General features: G+C 33.6%; 1 protein-coding gene across 1 annotated transcript; it reads right to left on the minus strand.

The window, feature by feature from the left end:
- Nucleotides 1-6,190: 6,190 nt before the first annotated feature.
- tnfsf13b (TNF superfamily member 13b) lies at nt 6,191-14,849 on the minus strand. Its single transcript, XM_088597243.1, has 6 exons — nt 13,731-14,849; nt 13,418-13,535; nt 10,070-10,126; nt 8,642-8,754; nt 8,089-8,239; nt 6,191-7,780 (listed from the first exon to the last, which is right to left on the minus strand). The coding sequence occupies exons 1-6, from the start codon at nt 14,013-14,015 to the stop codon at nt 7,668-7,670; spliced, it is 837 nt and encodes a 278-aa protein (XP_088453369.1). The 5' UTR covers nt 14,016-14,849; the 3' UTR covers nt 6,191-7,667.
- Between the last annotated feature and the right edge of the window lie 1,342 nt (nt 14,850-16,191).

Here is a 16,191-nt window from a genome sequence, read left to right on the forward strand (position 1 = left end):
AAGGGAAGAGTGCCACCTGCAGGTCCACCAATACCACTTACAGAAGAGATCCAGTTTTCCATTGTGGTCTCCCATCTTAAGTACCTACAAGGCCCGGCCTTGCATAGATTCTGAGAACTAATACAATCAGGACACAGGGCAGTAAAACTGCTGTGGATAGGTACTGTAGAAAGGCACAACAGAAATAAAACAGCTGGGATAACCATTGAGCTAAAATACTGTATAACTTACTGTTATAGAACCGATGTTTCCATTCTTATAGCCCTTCCCAATTGTACTTAATATCAGTGCTGAAGACTTGGGGTTTTCTGCCTCAAGCACTTAACTTTTTTCACTGTTTTGGTTTTGTATACCTTCAGAGTCTTGAAACATGAATAGACCTGCTATCTGTCACAGAGACTCAACTTAACTACTAAAAACTTTGATTTCTACAGATGTTTCACGTATTTCCACACACTCACCAGATTCCCATGATGTCTCCTTCTAGTCTTTTATCAACCTTGCATGCAAACAGGTATAGCCAATATGAAGGCTTATTTGATGGGCAGTCTCATTTTACGACATGAACACACAGTACATCTGCCCTGTGGTGCAACTCCATTCAACACATGATGGGATTCAATGTGTTGTTTGCATATAGCTGACATTCCTGCAAAGGACTGTTCTTTACAGTAATCCCATGCTGCTATTTATGCCATTTTTACCAACAGATTAACCAGATTAAATTCTAATCCTGAGTCTCACAAATGCAATATGTAAAAACAGAAGAAATAATAACCAAAAAGAATCAACATGAGTAAATTCTTATGAATACTCTGTGTGAGTATTAAGTAGCTCTTGTTCAATCACTAATTAGTTCTGTGTTTTCCCAGATCATATTTAAGAAAAAGCTTAAACCTGCGGTATCACTGGGATTATTTATACAAAGGAAAAAATGGTATTATTTACATGTGGGTTATTTGTAGATAATTGTGTTGTCTGTGACGAATTTTGATATTTTCAGCCAATTTAATTTAGAAGCTCAATTTACTTTCTTTTGCTCAATTAGGAATATTAAGATCAATAAATATTTATGCAATACACAGTGTGGGGATGAAACATCTTTATCCATTTTTCTCAAAGAAAGTATTTCTCTTCAGCAAAACTTTTTACATTGTTGTTATAACTGCTTCCACAAGAGAAAAAAAATAAGAAGCATAAAGGATACAGAATCATTAAATGGACTTAATCTGAAAAAATAAATTTCGAGAATATCTGCTTTCCTCATAATAACCATCCAAATGAGTGGAAACCAAATGGATTGTGACAATTTTAGACAACAATGAAGCAACAGCAATAGAACTGAACTAGGGATAGAAAATCAATTAAAGGTGGAAGTGCTAAATCATAGTCACTCAATAATGACATTTAATGGCACCTGGTTCCACTCAAAACAGTGCTGTTTAAAAATCAATGAAAACGCTCAATCTTGAAAGGATAATGTGAAATGCTGGTTTCATTGACTCAGCTGGATTTAAGTACAGTATATCAAAGAAATGAGAGGTAAAAATAACAAAAGACAGGAAAATCAACAATAAATTGCATCAATCTTAATTGAACAAAGAAAAATGTCTGTTTCTGTCTGTTGCATTGTAAAGCCTGGTTTTCCTTGAACTCCGTTTATGTGATAATGAGCTTTGAACTTGGTAAAAAGCATCTGCAAACTAACAAGTCAAAAATCAAGTTGTAAATGTACAGTGAGGAGAAAAAAATATACAATAGTAGCAGAAACACAATCGTATATGATATGATGATACTGTATGATGTTCCTCAAAATTTCAACTACAAGAGAAAGTGAAATATTGCTAGACACCTTAATTGATCTAGCAGTCAATCGTTAATCTGAATTATCAACCAAGGGACCGTGAAATAATTTGTAATGTCTAAAACATCTTTTCATGTTTCAGAGAACAGTATAACAATACCTGAACAAGGCATGTCATCAATTACTAAGGCGCACATACACATGTGTTTAACAACACTTTATTCTCACTGTTGAGCTCTGAGACTTGAAATGTAAATCCTGAACCTTACCAAGACAGTGTCTGAACTGACCCCTGATGACTACAATACACTCAATGACACCTCCTTTCCACTTGACATGAATCCAAAGCATACAGTCTGGTAAACAGATTTTTTAAAGAGAAAGAAAGTGCAGGATACATCATCTCAATTATCTAACCTGTAGCAGAATGATATGCGATGACTGGATGTGAAGGCAACCACATCCAGGAATCCCACCAATCAAAATGTATGCAAAGTAGAATCTATTAAAAAAAGAAGATTAAAAAACAGAGGAAAAATCTCACAGCACAAGTGTCAATAACTTCTAATAAAGTCCAAGAAATGCTTCAAGAGGACCCAAGAAGAGAATATAATACAGTATGTGTTATCTTAGTGAGAACCCATTTTTCCAAGAAAAACTTCAGTTATACTTTATAACTGTATACCTTTGTATTAACACTAAATACAATCTATATGGCCAGGCAAATTCAACTGGTGAATTAGATTAAGCTTATTGATCTTTTAAAACTTAAACATTTTCTCACTTTATTTTTTCTTGAGAGCTAATTTTCTTTTACAATGACAGGTAGTACTGGAGGGTACTTATTTACACAGCATTTACTGGAGCAAAGTACATGGAGCAAAACATTCCCACATAAGATCTAAACTCCTAATTGTTGAGGCATGGTGAGGACAGTGGTGTTAATTCTGTATCCTGAAATGGATGATCAAAGCATTCCAATTAAATTAATGAAAAATTAAGTAACCATCATATTTATATACTGACTGACTGTTATGCTACTGTATGCTGACAGGTATGGTCCTTTTAATTCATACTAAATGGTAGTAGAATGATATTTTAGTCACAAAAACTCAAAATAAAGTGTTGAATTAGTTAATTTAATATTAGACGTTTATTCTTAGATAATCTATTTCTTCTTTGTAAAATGTTTTCTAAAGGAACCATTAAAGTTTAATATCCAAAGAGTGTTTTGGACGACTCCCAAAAGGCAGCTATTTTCGGCCCATTTTCCTTTACTGCTGTGATGTAGGTACATTTTAAAATGCAGGCTAAAGTAAGGATTGTAAAGACTGAAAGGGTATCTCAAATTATTGAAGAATTAGAGTAAGTTTACCTAGACGCCCAGAAAAGATCACCAGTTTACACATATTTACAAGGACAAAAGCATTAAGTGTACTAGCCCGACAAACTTCCACTATCATTTTTAGTGAATCAAGTCATCTGGGCTCTTTTCAGTTTTGACACACACATTAACACACTTACCACCACTTCATTCTTGCTTGTTCACACAGATAATTACACGGCTTAAAATGTATTCATTCAAGGCCTCCCAAGTGGTTATCCAGTAAACCAAATCATTCAGAGTGCAGGTTAAGAATCCAGACATTGGCAGTTTAGTCTTTTTAATCTAGTAGAGTATGACTAAGATTTGCCAAGCCTTTTCAAAAGTTGGGTGTCTTGAATTTAAACTAATATTGTAATGTGGTCTACTGTATATAGGAATGGACTGCACATGAGATATTCAGTTATTCATGACCTGTGTACAAAAAAAAAGTTTAAGTGGTAGTGAAATATTCCAGAAAACACAATTCAGATTTACTAATCAACAAATATAGACAGATGTTGATTACATACTGTATTTTAAATCACAACATGTCACATTGATGTGTGTAACCTAAGACATTTATCTGGTACAATTGTTTATTAAATTAAATGATTCATTTGGATCAATATAAGTATGTTTCAGTTTGTAATATAATATAATACAAATAACACCAGGATCAATTGTGAATGTTCTGTTCATTATAAATGCCAAGCATTGTTCATTTCCAGTATACTAAAAAAACTGATTTTAATAAATATGGCCACTTAGTGGCAGCAGACACCTCAACAGTAAAACAGTAATGTCAGCTTGCTAAGCTTTTGTCACTTTTGCATATTGTCATCTTATACAGTAGTTAGCTAAATCCTCAAACACATTGGCAGTGTTCTTCCCTGGAGCTTAGGGAGGACTTGGCTTTGATACTAAACTATCTACAAGCAATTACCACTATCCCTATTTTCATACTGTGTATTTATATTTCTGGAGTAATGTTCTTTTTTGTACTATGGAATAGTAGTGTTATAGTAGGGTATTATAGTGTAACTTTAGTTAAAGATTTTATGCTGTATGCATGCTGCAATTACTTTACTGATGTCATGTGAACTTTTGCTACCTTGTCAAATGTACACTGTATAGTAAACTTCTCACTCGAGCTCATCCTGCTCTCTGTAGAGTAAAGCAGAATAGAAAGCACGTGACCCACCCCCTGGAGGGGACTCCAAGTGTTTGCGGTGCTTAACTAAAACGGCATGAACATACTGTATCATACTACAAACAATCAGAAACCTCTTCTTAGTTATACAGAATGGTAGAAATTCCAAATGAAAAAATATTTCTATTTACAGCATGTTGAGCACAAATATGATTAGTAAATCAATCAGGGAAGTCAAATCTGATCTTTTGATAACATATCACACTGGAATGCCTACACTTTTTTAATACATACTGTATATAATCATGACTGATATGGGAGATGCTATCATGTGTTAACTGTAGTTTTCTGTTTTAAAAACATGCATCTAACCTACACTCCACAAGCCAATTTTTATGGGCTCCTATGTTTGAAAAGAGAGGCAGTGCCCAAGGTAGGAAAATATGACTACTTAGGAAAAACAACATAGCAAAAGCAACTCACTAGCGCAGTAATAACACTGGATTCAAATTCTCCTTCACTTAAGATTGTAACAGAGTCTCACTCCAATGTCTCTGTTTACTTAACCTAACCCCCAAAAATTGAAGCTCAGTTCTTATGTATAATGTGTTTTTTGGCCCACACAATATTTCGGCTAATTCATGGAAATATTCAGATTTCATAATTTATATTATTTAATTTTTGCCTGCACTGCTAGTCCCAAATTTAACTGAATTATGAATTTATTAGCAAATCACCTTCACATAGAACACAGAACTCAGTCTTTTGCAACCTAAGGTGTGGTCACCAATGTGAATGTTGGTCTGCTTAGATGTGTTGGATTTAGAAAGGGTAAGATATTGCTGATTAAATAATAGCCTGTAAAATATTTTTGATACCCATGATTTAATGAAAGACTGGGATCGTGAGAATTTCAGTTTAGACTAATATAAGTGGAGCCACAGTTTGAGCTGCCTGGGCAAGATGCATTTTCTTTATGATTAATAGAACATAGGCTTAGTATCATTTTTTGTGTTGAAGGTATGTACAGTATGTGTGTGTACATCTGGGACTTGACTATTATTTTGAATAATTCCTAATCACTGAAATATCCTGTCAAAACATTCTGACATAAGTACTGTAGCTTTTTGTTAAAACTATTTACCTCCTTTAAAAGTTCTAGAAAACTTTGGCTTAATAAAGCTAGCAGATAGTGAGCATTATCTTTCCTTCAAAAGTGAAATGAATGTGAGTTAATTATGCAGTATATTTTAACTGCCTTTTTAACTCATTTTTGTATGCCAAGCCAACACACCACATCTCTGCTGGGAGTCTATCTTACTGCTGTCTATAGCAGCTGTTGCGTGATTCAGGAGAGACCCTTTTGCTTTTTCTAAATCATATTTAATTGCAAAGATCTGAAATTTCTGTGTAGAAAATAAACTATTTGTACTTTGTAGAAGAAATGGAATGTCATATGTTATATGGCTGTATTTTGAAAAGTAATCAGCCAAATGCATTCTATAGTTTTAAAAATAGCATTTTATTTTTAAAACAATTTGTTTTTCAGTTTTTAGACAATCTTGACTTTGAAGAACTGAAAACATACAATAACAATAATGCTATCAATATTTCACACCCAACATATATATTGCCATATAAAATGTGCAGACAATGAGTGTTCAGCATGTTTCACTTTTTGATATAATTATTTATGTGCTGTAATCAATAAACTGCATTTAAATTCAGTTGCCCATATGAAAATGTTTAAGCCTTATCATTGCAAACAAAATGCCTACCTACAGCTTTACTGTAACATGCCATTTTGAAGAGTCAGATGAAGCAACAAATCTTTTAAAAAAGTACTAAACAACACAACACAAGACACACATTTGAGTAAAACTCTGATTTATTTAATATTGATGTATCAAAAAGAACAATCAAAAGATGTACATCTTAGTCTTATTGGTTACACAAAATCATATACTGAAATACTGTGTGGGCATTTATAGGCCATAGGAGCCATCTTCTGGAAATGTATGTAACTGCATGTAATACTTAAGCTTAATTACCTAGGTCCTTACAACAACAATTGATTAAATATTTACCATAATGGAATGCTATTCACGTGATTTTATGGAATATCACATAACATAATATAATGAACAAATACCTGTTTGGTGTTTTATTAGGAAGATATATCACTTTTAAAATCGAGGGAAATAACTGCTGTAAGATCCAGGCTGCACATGAAAGTCAACAGCACATTGGTCTACAGGCAGAATTTATTTCACTTGGCAACAACATAAAAAAATAAGTACTAAATTCCAAGAAAGAGGCCTTTACTGACTTAGTTTCTATTTTCCTAAGTAACAAAAGACCACTCAGAGAAAGTGAAACAATGTAAAAAGCCACAAAGTCACATCCTGAGGAGTTTTTTTTAATAAAACAGATGGTTAAGCTCAGCCTCATTCATGTCAGTTAGGCAGTTCATGAAACCTGCCTTGTTAAGTACTTCGAGAGACTGAAATGGGGTTAGACTAGGCAACATCTTTCCCACTGCCTGTCCTAAGATGCACTTGGTTTGAGGTGTTTAATGTGGAATTGCCTGACAGTAACGGGACAGATGCAGTAACTAAAGAAACAGCATTGGTAATAAAAAAGAGGGGAAGGAGTTAAATCATTTAAGATAGATCATATGTTAAATCTAAAACAATATTTTCCTACATTCCTTATGACATTTATATTGTGGTTGAGGACTCATTGATAAACAAAATCACAATTTTCATACTGTTTCTAGGGAAATATGTATTTCACTAACAAATACAGTAAAACTGACCTAATATCAGTTATAAATATAAGATATTTAAAAATACTTATTCCCTAGGTATCACATGAACTCACTCAGTTGTTTAAAAGATTCCCATATTATTGTTATTTAAAACACAGTCCCTGTTGTATTTATGGCATCCATGTAAAGCTATGTTTTACAAATTTGTACAGCATGTGTATTATACAAATATTCTGTAGTCAGCATTATTTTTACATTTGGACACTCATTTTTCTTTTAGATAGATTCTGCCCTACTTAACAAAACACAATTTTCGGGCTTTGTAGAGAAGAACATCCTTTTTAATCTTTGCAAAGTTGGTGGCACTATCCCAGTTTCTTTTTTTTTTAAGTTTTCTTGTGATACTGTATATCAGATGGCAGAAGTGTTAAAGCATTCACTTTGTTTCCCGTTGGTTTAACAACAAGCTGAGCTGACACAACCTCCCCAAAATACATCTGCAAAACCAGAACTACAAATATCTCCTCTGGTATTTTCAAAAATGGAAGCAACAGCTTTCGAACCATGCAAGCGTACCTCACACAAGTTTGATTGCACCAAAGAATGTGGAATCTCCATCCAGGGAGACATTTGCTGTACGTCGGGGTATGAGGAGCTCAATGCTATCACCTTCTTCCAGTTTCACAATCCCTGGAAAAAGATGAAAAATTCTCAGAATTTACTTACTTATTTAAGACTTATATCAATAATGAATTTTCTCAAAACAAATTTTAGGTTGGATGTGTCAAAATTCCTTGATGTTACAGTAAATCTTTTGAATGGATTTTACACACTAGATCTTAGTTGCCTACCTAATTATTTGAAGTACTCATACCAATACTGGAACTATTACATATTCTAACGCTACTACACAAAGGTATCTTTGAACTTATTTTATTTAAATCCTTTATTTAACCAGATATGTCAGTCAAGAAGAAAACCCCTTAAATTATACATACCCGCAGTATAACAAGTATTGAATGGATAAATAGGGTCCATATTTTGAATGCACCGGAATAAAGTCACATTTTGGAGTTCATCCCCAACAATATGTTCTTTTTTCCTGATAATTATATGTCCCATGGCAAAGATTTTGTCCTTATAGTAAACCTGAAAAAAAAACATTTTGGTTTTGGTGTAATTACTTGTGCTTGTTCTGTCTCTTGTTCCTTTATCACATATCCCAACAGTTATTATTCACTTTATCATTAGTAAAAAAGACAGTATCTAATTTACAGTATATATAGAGTGTCATTCAGCTATTCGCACAGACGAGGAAAAGACAAGCAGAAAGAAACAGGGTGAAAGAACTATGACATTCATTTTTCTTCACTGTAATCCATTAATTTATTTCTATCTTTGTAAACTTGAGACAATGACTTTATCATTTTGCATATTATAGACAATGATTAGGAACTTATCTAAATGTGGTGGCAGGCTGTTGTGGCTTTACTGGGAAAACTGTAAATCAGGGTTACGTATTCTGCATGCAATGTTTTATGAAACTCTTACCTGACTGTAGACAAAAAAGTATCCTGCTTCTTTGACATATATCGTGTTGTTTTTTTCTTCCAGAGCTGTTCCCCTTTTGAGGCCCGGGAGCCAAGGGATAGCTGTATATTGATCTGAAATAATAACTTCACATTTAATGACTGGCATTCTGAGAATATACAAACCAAGACATGTTTTTTTATTCAAAAGATTCACACAAAAAAAAATCAGGATTAACATTGTGGACTGAAGTCTTGTACTGACAAAATTAATGGTCATTTTTTTTCATGATAGGGTCAAAGCAGACCAGGTCTGAACAGTCATAACAAGCAATTTGGGAAAGCTGTTGTGCAGGTTTTGTTTTACTGTAGATGCCATAATGAAAGCATAATAGTGGAAAAAGGTTACCAGAGGCAATGCATCTGTGATATCATGGAGGGGTATTTCAGTTTTAACTTTTTAAAGGTACTTCTTTAACTACAAGCTTTGAGAGGCCAACTCAGGTGCCTGATCTTAAGCCCTATAATGGTGTGTGTTTAAAATAAATTATCACATGAATGAGGAACTGTGAAAAAGTATCCCTGCCTTATTGTGCAAGAAATACATTTAGAGAAAATCCAAACATCCTCAGACATAAAAATGTAGTAGATATAAAAGGAGGATGTCAGATAAAGCCTACATTAAAATTAAAAGGCAAGGACCTAACAGTTCCTCTTTCTTCTTTATATTTTATGCCAATTTTTAATCTTAAAAGAGGCCAATTCTACGCTATTTTAGCAGTTTTATTTCAATAAAATTTCAAAGCGAAAGATAAAAGCACATGATTGTTTCTGAGAAATGTCTGTATTTTATTCCATTAAAACATTCTTCACTTTTGACTTGCAACATGAAGGATCATAAGAGGAAGCTGAAACTTGTAAAAACATGAGTTGCAAAACTGTTACAATAATATAAACAAGAAATACAGGTTCTGTATCTATCTGGCTGCATTCGGTTGTACTCGGTTGTTCTAGAGCAGGTGACCTTTGCCACCTGGATTCCATGCCATTGCAGGTCTTTGCTCTACCTTAGTCTAAATGAAGTGATCTGCAGCACATATGTTAATCAAGTGAACAAGAATAAATTCAAAACTTATTGAATGGCTCAAATTGCCAAGGCTGGCTATGCCATTCTAGGCCACAGCTGATACTATTTTAACTGGTGGTGTTGCTGTGCATAGCAATTTGTCATTCATTACGTATCGGTTTTCATACATTTTAGAGACAGTAAAATTGTCCATTTTAAAAGTAATGAACATCTCTATTAGATTATTACACTCCTTTCCATAGTGCTGTTGGAAAATGTAATGCAGCACACCAGTGATAATGACAATTACACCATAAATTAAAGCCATTAATGCGACTATGTTTTTAATTATGCCACAGACAATGAACATAAATCAATGGATACCTTTTTGGAAGGTGCTTCTTTTATCATCAGCAATCATTTGTAAACAGGGCTGAAACACTGGAAAAAAATGCAACAATTTTAATTAGGACTTACAAACCTCGTAAGAAATCTGTAGCACAAATCAACATCCAGCAGTATTACAACAAACATTGCCTGAGTTTAGTTTGTTATTTTGAATAACATGCACACTTCTTGGAAAGTCAAGATTACTCATATTTAACTGCATTATACACTAGCCATGAAAATAAATATATTACTCATAACTGTAAAAAAAGATTTAAAATAATTACAAAATTATCAGGAAAAATTATAATTATTTCCTGTGGCAGCTTCACTGACATGACATACTGTAGGTTAATGAATTCTGCTTATTAAAATTTGTCATCAACAGAGTTGATCTACAGGGGGTGTACTGCGAGAGGCACAGGTTAATAGCTTGTGTGACCGATGCTGGAAGAAATGTAAGCTGCACATTTGCAAAGCACTGTACGCTTTGCATCAGGTTGAATTTCATGTTGTCATGTGTGATTCTGTGTCATTCCTCCTGAAGAGCCTGAAGAAGCATGTACTTCTTCAAAACCCACAAATGTTCAAAGGGCTCCAGTCTGGTCTGTAGGGCATCAACTGCGTAACTGTCCCTTTCCCATCTCACGTGAAAGCCACTGTTATATGAGCAACATGAGGACACATACAGTCCCTCTGGAATGGTGTCATGTCTGATGAAGCACACAGGAAAGGCAGTAGGAAAGGTCCCAGTACTTATTCATTATAAACGGTATTCTGGAACACCCAAACACTCCTGCTCAGATCAACAATTTTTTGGACCCTACCATCAAGTCTATTGTAAAACTCAAATATCAAGTTTGATATTCTGCGTGTTTGCGACAATCACTGACACACATTTGAAATAAGTTTAGGTCTACGCGAAATGCTGAATCAATAATTGACGATTCCATCTGAGATGACTTAGCCCAACTTCCAAAACACCAAAAGCAGAAAGAGAAAGGGATTGGTTCTGTTCATAAGTGTGACATATTCTTTACTGTGTTGTTCTTGATTTTAACCTGGCAGTCAAGTCTGTTACAAAATGATTTAGTGTTTATGCAGCAAAGTCACTTGAATATATACAGTCAATTATGCATGCTCAGATAAAAACAAATGAGTACCAAATAATTTAAACATTATCCAAATTTTATATGTTTCAGGACAATATTTTCAGATCATCCAGTTAGGATTTCAATTTGACTGTTTTAGGGCTCCCATTCAAAGTCCTTGTTTAAATAACCACAATTTCTTATAGATATTAAAATATACACATTAACTATTTCCACTGGCTGGGCTCTGAAATATCCATTTTATATTAAATAACTTTTAAATAACTTTTTAATTAATTTGCTCTGTTGTAGATATTCGAATGAACAGGAAAGGGTTTTCACATCCATATGTTAAATAATAATAAAATAAAAAAATTAAAAATAAAATAATAACGATTTTCATTTTATTAGAAAAAGAAGTTAATTTGTAGGACTCAATTACGTTTTTGCTTTAACTTTTTAGTTTCTGACAGAATTAGGTAACCACAAACATTTTCAGAAGAACTCCCACTATAATGCACTTTTTCAAATCTCAAGAAACTTAGTGTATCACAGATACATAACTCAACTACGTTTCTTCTTATGCTGGAAGTGAACATGAATGAACCAATAAACATCATCTTTGATGTTTATTTCAAAGACAATCATTTATCTGTTTTATTAATTAATATTTAGTTTATTAGCTTATTAATAATACACTTATTAGTTTATTACAAAAAACTTAATACTTTCCCCAGTGACAATGGAAGTCCATACGTCAAAATTATTTGTATAACTTCATAATTCTCTTTCTTTTAGTCAACTGTGGAGAGGATTAAAGTTGTTTCCTCCAATTTTGTTTCCTCCAATGGAATACGTTACTTCACTTTCTTGTAATTGGAAACCATCCATGACAAACAGAAATTGTAGGAACTGCATTGCTAAACTCAGCATATTTAGATTCCCCAATGTTTGCCATTAAACCACAAACAAACTTTATAGATTTAACCCATATTAAGTGACATATGGTTGCATGGCTGTCATGCCTGTTCATGTATAGTATGGCTGTACACGAGAAAAAAAGTACTTGTGAAAACTACCCTCCCCCTAGGCATCACAGTATTGCACACAGATAATTATAAGTAATACATTAATGAAAGCCGACAACCATCCATTTTATGGCAATACAAATTAGAAGTGAGAAAATACAATTTAGCATCTGGGATCTGTTAAGCTTGCTTCTTTTCTTGTACTACCAATCTAGACTCTTTTAGAGCAAGCACATTTTTGACAATTCCAAATGATGAAAAAAAGAGGAGAATCAAAAGAGGTACCATCAGAAAAAAATGAACTTAAGATACTGCTTAGAACACAGTAAACACCTGCACATCTGATAAGATGCACAAACAGGCAAGAGGCCAGAAGTCAGAAGTTGCCTGAAGGATGTAATGTCTTCTTCCATGTTTTCTCTTTACAAATTCACAAGTAAAAAATACCACACAGAGATAATATGAAGTGCCAATCATAATATCAGGAGTTTTATCAAACTAGACAAAGCTACATGGGAAAGGTTTAGGATCTAATATTGATTTGACGTGTTTCTCTAGATAATGAGGATTACTTAATAAAAAGAACAACAGAATATGCAGATACAATTAAAAAGAGAATGCAATTTAAGGAGTAAAATATCAGACTTTCATAGCCTAACACAAGGGTTATTATTATTAAGAGTTATTAAAAAGTAAAATATTGTGCTGAATGTTCCTCGGCACTAGAAAACACATATTGACTAAAGAAGAATTCACAATCGGCAGCCAAAATAATTGCTGTTCACTAAAGTATGTCACAGACAAATTCCAGGGCAAGAGATTAAGAGGGGATTTAAGGATTCAGAACAGTAAATGCTATTGACACACACAGCCGGATTATTTAATACACCCAAATCACAGGTGAAGGCTAACAGCAGGAGGAGGGAAATTCAGGACAGAAAACAAAAGACTTCAAAAACATAATGGATCTTAATGTTAACTTCGAAAAGTGGATAATATTTTGGGATTAATCCACTGTTGGCAGCTAAAGGAGCAAAGAAGATATGATATATCATGTCTTGTTTTGAATAAACATTTCAGACAACATAAAAAAAAATATATTTTATAGCGTATTATTGGATGTGTATAATACTGTAAATATGTACATGTAAAATACACATAGTGTATACCCCAATGCTAGTTACAGTAATATACTCCCGGTAATAATAATAGCAATAATGACTTGCCTGTTTTACTGATCACATTATCAACACTATGTCGCCTTAGTCTGCGTCGACGTTGTTGAGTCTTAGACTTATCCATACTAGGCTGGGGTACTGCTTCATCATTTAAATAATTCAGTTTCTGTAAAGAAAGTGAAACAGTTACATTACCTATAAATGCATTTCCGTCAATCATATTTGCAATTATTTGGATTCCAGAAAGTCTTCTCTACTTCAAATAGCTTATAAATCATGCGTATAAGCATACAATTGCCTACCAAACATTTGCATACTACCATAACAGTAAAACTTTCCAGAAACAAAGATCCAAACTCACCTGCTGGTTGTTGCTGGGCAGCTGGGTTGTTTCTGTGTCATGGCAGGATAGTGAACATATTTGCTCTTCTCGCTTTTTGAAAACCTCTGTCTTTAAACTAGCAACTTCTGCTTTTAAAGTCATGATGTGGTACAGAGAGACAGCTGACATAGATGAAGACATTATTGCAGCAAGGATAAGCACCAGAATTGTTGACATCAGGCACTTCTGTTGAATATCAGAGTCATTCCGAAGTGTTCGGACAGCAGGATTCATTGCGGGTTTCAGCTGTTTTATCAGAAACATGACAAAATCCTGCAGATCTTTAATGTTGCCTTTATTTTCCCTGCTTACTGTAAAAGACACATTCACTTGATTTCGGTTGGTTAACTTTGCAAATCATTTCCTGTCAGATGGGGCTACAAAGGCAAATTCTGTTCTTGAACGTGTAACTGTTCCTATTTTTTTTTTGCAAGAGAAGTAGCTTAAATTGTTCTTTATGAAAAACTTTAATCCAGAATTAAGATTTTGTTATAGAGGAAATATGTAACAAGTATAGTCTGCAACTTGGCTTTAAAAATAGAACTGAAAAACAAACCGAAAACAATCCAGGACATTTGCTATTAACCTTAAAAGTAAAAAGTAAAAAGTAAAATTACAGTATTGAAAATATATACTTAAAAATATATCAGGGTAGCATAATTTCTGATTTCTAAAACTAAAAAAATTGTAGTATCTTCACTTTAACTATGAGTCAACAAAACATTACTGAGTAAAACCACTTCAAAACTGCAGAACAGCTGCATTGCTTCGATTAAAGTCACAAGTCTGAATGTCTGGGAATCTCATTTTGAAAACCTTACAAAAGGAAAAAGGAGGTGCCACACTTAAGAGGATATATGCAGGAGAATATGTATGATATACTGTATAAACCACTTAATGAAAGGTATTAACAAGGAACACTGCAATTTGAAAACACAAATACAGTGGTGACTTCCAATTTCTCTGTACATTTTTGTCTAACTAAACACCTAACAAAAGGGTGACCTAAAACTAACAACTAAAAGAGGTTGAACAGTATGCATTTTTTTTCCGTTAAAGGAGAAGTAAACTGCAATGAGCAGATAACCAAGCGCTTGTATAAAAAGCCTTTTCACCACAAACCACATCGCTTGAGAAGAACATTTACAGAATTTTGTTTAAATGTTTCAACACAAACGTATAAACTAAAAATGTTTGATTATTTTTTTTAATTAGAAATCTAAATACTTCTTTTTCAGAATTCAAAGATAAAATGCCTTTGGGCATACAGTGACTCTATTGAAATATTAAAAAGTAACTATTTTTATTGTTGCAAAATATGTTTTCTGGAAATAGCAGTGATGGAATATGAAAATACATTTGGGCCATGGTAATTTTGAATACATTCATAACGAAACTCAGTACTTTTTAGTTTCTCATAGTTCTAAGAACTCCTGGAATTAAGTGTGACATTTGCTGTAAGGTTAATTCAAATGGGAAGTTATATTCTCAGTTGTTTTGGGTTTTTCTTGTGGAGAACATGAATAGTTTAGAATTCTGGGAAAAGACTGGACACAGAAAATGTCATTAGTATACACATAGGTTTAAATCAATATCTGTTTATTCTATAACTACACAGAACAAAACTCAATTGCAGAATCTGAGTCAAATTAAGTTGAAGTACTATCTTTTAGCTTGTGTTATTTAGCACCATTGTAACATGTTAAATCAGAATTTATTAATCTCATGTGTTCAATGTGATTTGGGGCAAGGCATTTTATCAAGTATTACTCCTTTTAGATGGATGAACATTTAAGTAGATGGGCATTTAGGAATACAGCCAGGTCTTCCCAAGTATTGCAAAAACATAAAGGGGATTCTGATGTATTTCGAATCATTTCCTCAGGAACTACCAAACCTCTTTTCCCCCTTACTATATCTCACATTCTCTTAGCTGTGGTGTAGCTCATTGAATGGCTCCTGTATGGCTACAAACATAGCAGCTAGTAACATCCACAATCTCAAATTCCACCCTAAACTATGACAGCCAGACCTACAGTATTGGATAAGATGGACAGTAACTTTGACAGTAATGTTGATTTTTTTTTTGTGTCTCTTTACACCTGTACAACAGAGCCAACACAAACCAATAAAGAGGCAGAAGCATATTTTAAGTCAACTCCACAGCTCCAAGTACAGCCATAATGTTTTTAGTTAACTCAATATTGCATTTGGACACCATCTGAATAGTTCAACAAAAAGGATGCTAAGCAGTGTGCAGGTTGAGGTTTTAAGATCCAGACATTACCAGTTTGAGCCTGGGTCACTAGACAAATTTGACTGGCATTCCCCGGGCAGTATCCTAAGTGCACCTTTTTATACTTACTTTATACCCACTTTTTTTCTCCAGATTTATGATCTTTAGAAAAGCAGTCCTAATTGTGTATTTGAAGAATTTCAC

This window comes from Lepisosteus platostomus, chromosome 2 (genome assembly GCF_059453375.1).
Source record: "Lepisosteus platostomus isolate fLepPlt1 chromosome 2, fLepPlt1.hap1, whole genome shotgun sequence".
In the NCBI taxonomy this organism is placed as follows: Eukaryota; Metazoa; Chordata; class Actinopteri; order Semionotiformes; family Lepisosteidae; genus Lepisosteus; species Lepisosteus platostomus.

Coding starts and splice junctions, on each gene's coding strand:
- tnfsf13b (XM_088597243.1), bottom strand. CDS start 14,015: ATGTTTCTGATAAAACAGCTGAAACCCGCAATGAATCCTGCTGTCCGA. Junction 13,536..13,730: donor TGCCCAGCAACAACCAGCAG/GTGAGTTTGGAT, acceptor CTTTCTTTACAG/AAACTGAATTATTTAAATGA. Junction 8,240..8,641: donor ACTTTTTTGTCTACAGTCAG/GTAAGAGTTTCA, acceptor TTTTTTTTTCAG/GTTTACTATAAGGACAAAAT.